The sequence below is a fragment of the Papilio machaon genome, chromosome 2 (genome assembly GCF_912999745.1).
Source record: "Papilio machaon chromosome 2, ilPapMach1.1, whole genome shotgun sequence".
In the NCBI taxonomy this organism is placed as follows: domain Eukaryota; kingdom Metazoa; phylum Arthropoda; class Insecta; order Lepidoptera; family Papilionidae; genus Papilio; species Papilio machaon.
The window spans coordinates 5383331-5392120 of NC_059987.1; the positions used below are offsets into that span (position 1 = coordinate 5383331).

Here is an 8790-nt window from a genome sequence, read left to right on the forward strand (position 1 = left end):
ATAAACATACTTGACGTCAGATTACCGCAAAAGTAGTTTTCAAGTTTTCATGATGTATTTATAAGATAAACTATTTTGATATTTTGATAATGATTTTATAAGTTACTGTTTATAAAATGGATCAAAGTAATAACTCTAGACGTGATTTAGAAATAGATAGTTTTAGGAACGATGAACCTGGATACGACAGAGCGCGGATGAGAAGACAATCTGGAGGCTTTGTTGACTTGGGAAATGAGTCACAATATGGTACAGGTGGACATCAAGCATCTGGCGCTAATGAAATCTTTGCTGATATACAGGTACGAAATGTGAATTTATGACAAGAGGTTTTACGAAATATTTTTACGTTTACGACAGAACTTACTGTTAAGTGTTTCGCCAAACTCAATAATGTTAAATTTCTAGGGTGATGTCCCTTGGTGGAAGTCAAATTTCTTCATATCACAACCAGTTCTTTTTGGAACTTGGGATGGTGTTTTCACATCATGCCTTATCAACATTTTTGGTGTGATTGTATTTTTAAGATCCGGCTGGATTGTAGGCCAAGCTGGATTAGTTAATGGCGTATTTATAGTGATATTTACAGGTAAGCACTTTTACGAGTATAATTTTAGTAGATACTAGTAGTATTATTAAAAGAGACACAACATGTCAGGAAAGTTTTTACTGATTCAAAAGGTTTTTGTTATTAATTACATAAATTTGTTTCAGTGTTTGTAGCTCTGATCTCAGTCCTTTCAGCCGTGGGTATATGTGAAAGATGTAGAATAGAAAGTGGTGGGGTGTATTTCTTACTGGGGCATACTTTAGGATCTCGGATGGGAGGCACATTAGGGATGGTGTATTGTTTTGGACAAGTAAGTTTTACCACCTAACTTAAATCTATACATTACTAACTGCATTGTAAAACTAATTATTTTTGTGTGGATGTTTATTTATAATTCTTCTTGCAGGCTGTTGGATGTGCTCTTAATGTATTTGGTTTTGGTGAATCTATGGCAAATTTAATTGGGTCTGACAACACATGGGCAGCTCGTGGCTTTGCAATTGCTGCTGTACTTCTTTTGGGAGTCATCAATGTTGCTGGAGTTAAATGGGTGATAAAGTTGCAGTTTGTTTTGTTACTCATCATCTTGTTGGCAGCTCTTGACTTCTTTGTTGGCTCTCTAACAACAGTTCCTAGTAAGTCTATTTAAATAGTAATTATTTTTTGTTTAAAACCTTTAATGTTATACTTCTTCAATTTGATTCAAATATAAAATGAGAGTTTTTTATAATGTTACTTTAAAATGTATGTTTTTGAACATACATTGCCTTTTTCCTTTAATCTACTAATTTAATTGACATGTCTGAGATAAGGCATGTGTTTGATGTTATGTTCAATAATATAAATTACTAGCTGTCGCTAGTGACTCCATCCGCATGGAATAAAAAAACTTAATAAGAAGCATTTGTGTTCTTCCAAATTATGTTCTACATTTGTGCCAAATTTCACTAAGATTGGGCAGTTGGGCTGTTATGAACAAACATCCATCTATCTATCTAAACTTTCGTATTTATAATATTAGTAAGATAACAATAGTACAAATCCAATGTATGCATTCAGATAAGTTAAATTGAATATTAAAAATATTTTTCAAACATATTTTTAGCTATTGAATTTAAAGGCTGGTTAGGTGGTACAATAGCTAACAATACCTGGTCAAATTATCAAGATGGTTACACATGGTTCAAATGTTTTGGCGTCTTCTTTCCCACAATCACTGGCATTCTGGCAGGAATTAACATGAGTGGGGACTTGAAGAATCCATCTGTTAATATTCCCAATGGTTCTTTAGCTGCCATTAGCACTGGGTAAGTTTTAATATATCCACAAATAGAAAAGCAGAACAGGTTACTTCTAGGTTAAGAATTCATATTTTATCAGATAGTACTGTTTGACCAATGCTTGATTTGGCATACAGGGCAAAAGAGTACAGTTGTTGTCAAAGCGAAAACATCTTCATATTAATTATTTTTTTGTTCTTTTTTAATTGTAATTAGGTAAAAATATGGTATATTTTCTATTTTAGGACATTTTTATACTTGATGTTTATAATCATACTGGCAGCGACAGTAACAAGAGAGGCACTTCTTAAAAACTTTTCAATAACAGCTGATATATCAGCATTGACAGTTTTGCTGCTGGCTGGATTATATGTCAGCTCCATGAGTTCATGTCTGGGGGCAATGTATGGGACACCTAGAGTTCTGCAGAGCATTGCCAATGAAAAGGTCATACCAGGACTTGATATACTCGGACATGGGGTAAATGAAAACTTTTTTTTAATATTACAAGGTGGCAAAGGAGCAAGCGGACACATAAATTCGCCGAAATGGCGAAGCGACCTCTGTCCATAGAAATTCGAAATTGCAGATACGTTGCCGTAATTCATAATCAAATATTTTTTTTTAGCTTCTTATACTTTCCACATTAACTTCAACTGTGTCTTATTTAACTTTCATCCGTTCGCATAATTCCCTTAAAAAAGGGGATAAAGTCATCTCTTCATATATTGTATAGATCTCATACTATCTTTACAGATAAAATTATTTTAGTCTACCGCTTGTATTTTATGTAGTTTTACTTTGCAGCGGGGACCTAACAAGGTGCCCGTGTACTCAATGGTTGTAGTTGCCATTGTGACGGTGACATTTATCATCATCGGAGATATCAACAAACTCGCGCCTATCGTCACCATGCCTTTTCTCATCACCTACGCCAGCATCGATTATTCTTATTTTGCTCTCGCCCAAACATTTGATTTGCAACATAAACGTGAAATGAGGTATGATTTGCTACAAACATTTTTTTTTATTTCTTATTCCTTTTGATCACACATGTTTGCTTTTACCAAATCAAAAAGTTAAAATGCGGGTTTGTAATTGTAAGCTTTTTGTGGAAAAGGAAGTCTAAACTAAAGCATTTAGACATTCCGGATGTTTATTACTTATAAAGATTTTAAAAAAGGCGGTTTAAATTTACTTTTTTCTAGATTTCAAGGCCACGCTCAAAGAGACCCACAAGTATATGGAGCCACGGGAAGTGATCTCGACCTCTTGTTTCCTGAAAGAATACGACACAAAAATGTTGGAGTAAGTTGATTTTGCATCATTTGGATTTTGCGTATTTTATGCAAATGCAAACGTTAGAATTTTATTTATATTTTCCAGGATTTCACCCCATCACCCAGTGATCCAGCAATAATGAACGGCCGTATGGCCAACGGTGACGGCGTGCGTCGCCCAAGCGTTAGTGTACACTCGAAAAATAAAAATTGGTATTCTCATTTATGCAATCGATGGCTGTCTCTCGCTGGTGTAAGCAATTTTCACTACAATTTAATAATGCATTCTAAAATATGTTATCAAATTCAATTATTAATAGTATAACTATGTTTGAAATAATTTGAGTCTGAATTGCCACAGTGTATTTAATTTGTTTGCATATGTTCCAGGTGGCAGTAAAGCTACTGCTAATGTTTCTGGTGCACTGGGTGTACGCGCTGGGCTGCCTGTCCATTCTGTGGCTGCTGTGGCTGTACATCGGCGCCGCCAATCCCGCAGTAAAGCCGGGCCGGGCCTCCGAATTTAGATTCTTCCACTGGCTTAAAATATCATTCTTACAAGCTATTGGGTAATGTATAAAAACTTTCATTATAAAGTAATAACTGTCGAGTTGTTGCAGGCGACTCCATCTGCGCGGAATTAAAAAAAAGACTATGCCAAATTTGATCGAGATCCGTTGAGCCGTTCTGGAGATACCTTCAAACATTTGTCCATCCATCTATTGAAACATTCGCATTTATAATACTAGTATTATAGTCAGTTACAAAATTAATAATGCTTTTGCCAATATCAATACACCCCTTAAATACTTAAATAAAAGTAATTGGCCAGTTTTTGGAACGAAGTTCCTTATCGCGCGTTGTGAAAGGGGGCTAGACGGAAAAAATTCTTACGAAAAATTGTCACGACACCTTTTGCTATATCACCATGGCAACGACGTGACAATATATAACGAAAATTCATAGAAATAAAATCTACTTCTTGTGAAGACTTAAGTTTTTTATGCATAGAATAAACATTGGTTCCTTCACTAATTAATTGAAAGGAACTTCGTTCCATCCGGGTGTCCCTTGACACCTCTCAAGTTTTTTTTTTTTTGTAAACAGTAAACGACCTCTGGAATATGAGCAATTAGTGGTAACACCGGTACACGCTGACATATCCGTGGAGCAGGAGAGACTGAACGATGATAACGAGGACTTCGCGTCTCGGCGGCGGTACCACCAGTCCACTGCTTTGCAGAGCCATCTTGTCAACGTCGACACATAGATACTTTGCCTATTAACGGCCCGTCAAGTTTTCCATTCACAAGAATGAATGACTTGTGTCCGAGAATGAATGACTTGTTTCCGTTGACTATTTCATTTGTACGATCATTTTATAATACTCCACGATGCTTTTCTAGTTTAGATTATAATTCCGTGTATAAAATATCTATTTTTTAAATGATAATGTGACATATAAATTCTTCTGTTTTTTTTAGCCGACTTCTTTCTTTTTATAATTGAAACATAACCTATATGATTTTACTTAAAAAAGTATTACATCGAATTTACTGTAGTTGTCTAATATTCCAACCTAATACGTGGTTGTTCAGAAATCATAGTAATGTGATATAATAAAAATTTTGCTTTAATATTTTTGAATAAAACAAGTGAGAATATCTTCGAAATCTTATATATTTGCATGTTTTCTATATATGCATTATCTTTGGATGTATTTTTACAATTTTCATATATAATCATAGGAATTTTGAAACTTGGTCGTGTCTAGAGTTTTTACGACTCTTTGTATTAACGCGAAGCTTGCATTAAGCGTTTATAATAGCTATTGGCGAATACATTTTTTATTTTTTGATATTTAGATCAGTTAGGATGGTTATAACGTGAAATTCGGATACTATTTGTATGCTTAATAATAATAACAAGGAAATATCCTTAGAGTAATAATTTAAACTGCATTAATTTTTATAATCTATGTAATCGATGTGTAGTCAATATTACATATAGTATCATGAAATTTTGTATTAAATACAACGAAAAATATATGTAATTATGTGATGAATATCCATGAAATAGTTTTGCTTAAAATACTAGTCTTAATTTATCCGCGCTCAATTTCTTATTGTTGAATCTGGTAATATAATATATAATTTTAGAATTAAATTTTTACTGCAAAGTTTTGGCTAAAAGTAAATATTATTTGATTGATTTTGTAAACAATGGTAACACTAATGTAAAAAATGTACATTTTATAAGCACCTACGTAGATGATAAGGATTCGCATACTACCAATCCATAAAATTTTATTTTTACAACGAAATTTTTACTATCTTTGTGTGTCACTAGGCTAGAATGAGGACCAACAATTTATTGGTAATTAAAAGCAATACTATTATCATATATATTTTTACTTGTATTACTGCACCTATGAATTGAACAATATGCATTTTTATAAATCATTCCCTCAAAATAAAAATTGATGTAGAAAATGGTAAGGTAATTTGTAAAAATGTTTAATGTCCTTATTTATAATTGAAAGACTCCTCTTATATCATTGTTAGATCGTTACTTTTTACCCGCGCCGACCCCCACTTACGTGGGATAAGGCCATGATATGATATAATTTTTTGGAACATATATTTGTGGATAGGACACATTTTTAATTTATTCCACGTATTTATGCAGCTGTTTTGTTTGACCACCTAAATTCATATTTGAATATGCTTTTAATTTTATTTTTTAGCGTGGGGTTCCGAGACTAAAATCTCTGTATAAAACATATCTTCATCTCTGTCATCATTTTTGACAAAACAAAGATATCAATATGTTTTAAATAGAGATTTTGGTCTCGGAAAACCACGATAAGTAACTTTTATCTGTAGGCATTAAGAAACTTTTATGTTGATATGACGATAATGTGACTCAACTGTTAATATACTAACATCTAACTTATTTTTTAGTTAAAATTTTCGAGTGAATTTTTACAGATTTCTAAGTTACGTTATCCCTTGATTACTAATTAAAGTTATCCGATCTTATTTTGACGTTACTTTGTTTAGCTTTGCTGCCACTGTACCAAACTCGTTATTAAAATTATATATGCGAAAAGTATTTTTCATTAGTAGATGATCTCTATTTATTTCTTAGATAAGAAATCATATAGATCTATAGGTATTTCCTTAGTTATATAATAATTGATAGAAATTTTTGTTTCATGAATAAATTAACTTTTAGATTTTGGAGCAGTATATTACACTAGAAATAATCAAAGCCTGTTTAATTAATATAATATTTTGCTATAGAAAATGTTAAATGTAGCGATGTACTGAAATATGTTCTTAATAAAATATATTAACAGCTTTTCGTATTTTTTTAATGTAAATTCTGTTCGATGTTACTGAAACGTGTGTTTTTATTTTATGGAATAATAAGTATATTCATTGTAAGATGAGGGCTGGAGAAACCTAAAAATTATTAAATACATGAACAAAAATTCACTGCGCATCACCGTCCACTTTTAATTACAAGGTAGCTGGTTTGCAGAAGTTTTAAATGTATCTACGTGATCGTGTCGGTTTGATTTGACTAAGTATGGCCCATCACATGCTCATTGGTAAAATTAAATAGTCAATGCTGTAATGTTGATGACTGAGGCTTGAGACTATGCAATTATATCCCATTATATCAAAAGATTCTGCCTATTGACATGTTCTCGCAGTAGATCGTCCTGAAATTGTTAATTGCATTTCTATTAATGATTTTGTTATCTGTTGGATTTATATCATAGAGTAAAATATTCTATGCTGTGATACTTTTGTTAAACTGTCACCAGCTGTCACTGTCAATGACTGGTTAGGAATATGAATGGTTGTGGTTTTTAAGCTAATTTTGAAGTTATTTTAGTGTATTGTTATAAAGTAGCAGTATTAAAAGTTAATAATTGTATTTTTACAAAAAAAAACTTGAGTCATATAGTAGGTTGAACATTAAGTTGGCTTTTTTATGACTACGTAAAGGTAAATAAAACACAATAATGGCGGAGGATTTAAGGAATTACAAACTGCAATTACAACAGGTAACTATAAGGATATGGAATTAACGTGATTTTATCTGCTTGCTATGCGACGGTGTTACATAAATAGAATATGTCCTTAATATTTTAGGTGGAAGCGGCCCTATTGACGGATCCCGAAAATGAAGAACTTCTAAAATTGAAAACGGACCTAGAGGAAGTAATTGAGTTGACTCAAGATCTTATAAAAACTCAAGAGGGTGACATCAAAGTTGATATTCATAGTTCTAGTAATAATGATAATGTTGCAGCCTCCCCCCGGAGCGATGACGACGAAGCCACCTTCAGTAGTGCTGTTTCCAAGTGGCATGTTGGTGAGAAGTGCCTTGCAAAATGGAGAGCGGACGGCATGTTTGTATTAAATTTTTTTCTTCTCTAGAATTATCTTTAAATTCATTGTAAATGCCTTTCTATTTTTTCACATTACAGTATTGCCTTGTTATGATTTTTAAAATTTTTCCTTTAGGTTCTATGAAGCTCTTATCGAAGAAATTAGTAGTGATACCTTGAAAGTAAAGTTTGATGGATATACAACATTAGAAGTTGTATCTATAAATGATGTGAAACCTGCAGGTCCCGGCTTAAAAAGACCCCACAGCGGTGATGAGAGCAAGTGAGTCTTGTTATTTATAGTATTAGAATTAAAATGTTTACACAGATCAAAGACCAAGATCAAAGTTTGATGCTAATCTGTGAAGTGAAATAAAAAATTGTATCATAGAATTATTACATTTGAACTCACAGACTTATGCCAATCATTTCAATCAATTTCAACACATTTATTGTCAATAAATACATGACACTAATCACATTAAGTACTTGGGAGAAATCAAGTGAGTTAATTTAAAAAATATTTATTTTCAGACATGGAAAAGGCTACAACAGGGAATACCTCAAAAAGAAAAAACAGAAGAAGCAACAAAGATTTAAACAAATCGAGGAAGAAAGAGAAACTGACAAAAACAAATGGCTTTCATTTCATTCTAAAGCATCTAAAAAGCCTGGTGTGCGGACTAAAAGTATATTTGCTTCACCGGACAACTTGTCTGGTAGAGTTGGTATAGGAACATGTGGAATATCTGGGAAGCCAATGACTGAGTACACCCCTGGAGAAAAGTGGAAGAAAGGGGGATAATAAGTTGTTTTATCTACATCAATAGTGTTAATTTTACTTTAAGTTAGATATTACTGATAATAAAAATTATATTTTTGCAATCATAAACACAAAATATCTCTCATCTGTTCCAATGTGTGGTTTTCATAATAATTTTTCTAAATCTTAATCTTGTCTTTCATTGAGCACTATCAACAATTTTTTTGGAATAATATTAATATTTGGATGTAATTTTCTGCAGATCTCACTTTGTATATGTGAAGCAGATCATTGAATCTGCTCACAGCTCAGTTCAATATAGCTGCATAGAGTTATGATTGATCACTCTGCGACTCGCAGGCAAGTAATAGTACATTGCATTGAGCTGTGAGCAGTCAATTTAGTTGTTGAGCTACAGCTCAACAATTCAAGCCTATGTGAACTGAAATTTTAAACCAGTTTAGAGCTGATCTATACATGTCTATAGTTGACTATTCGAAATTTTTTTTTGG

At 32.6% G+C, this 8790-nt stretch overlaps 2 protein-coding genes across 2 annotated transcripts; both read left to right on the forward strand.

Annotated features, from left to right (window-relative positions):
- Positions 1-4563, forward strand: LOC106708982 (solute carrier family 12 member 8). The gene is made up of 11 exons (XM_045682211.1): positions 1-302; positions 409-589; positions 715-860; positions 957-1185; positions 1656-1857; positions 2076-2310; positions 2638-2831; positions 3039-3138; positions 3217-3363; positions 3501-3679; positions 4218-4563. The coding sequence occupies exons 1-11, from the start codon at positions 117-119 to the stop codon at positions 4378-4380; spliced, it is 1962 nt and encodes a 653-aa protein (XP_045538167.1). The 5' UTR covers positions 1-116; the 3' UTR covers positions 4381-4563.
- Positions 4564-6948: 2385 nt separating this feature from the next.
- Positions 6949-8790, forward strand: LOC106709002 (survival of motor neuron-related-splicing factor 30). Its single transcript, XM_014500643.2, has 4 exons — positions 6949-7188; positions 7277-7536; positions 7652-7798; positions 8050-8790. The coding sequence occupies exons 1-4, from the start codon at positions 7147-7149 to the stop codon at positions 8318-8320; spliced, it is 720 nt and encodes a 239-aa protein (XP_014356129.2). The 5' UTR covers positions 6949-7146; the 3' UTR covers positions 8321-8790.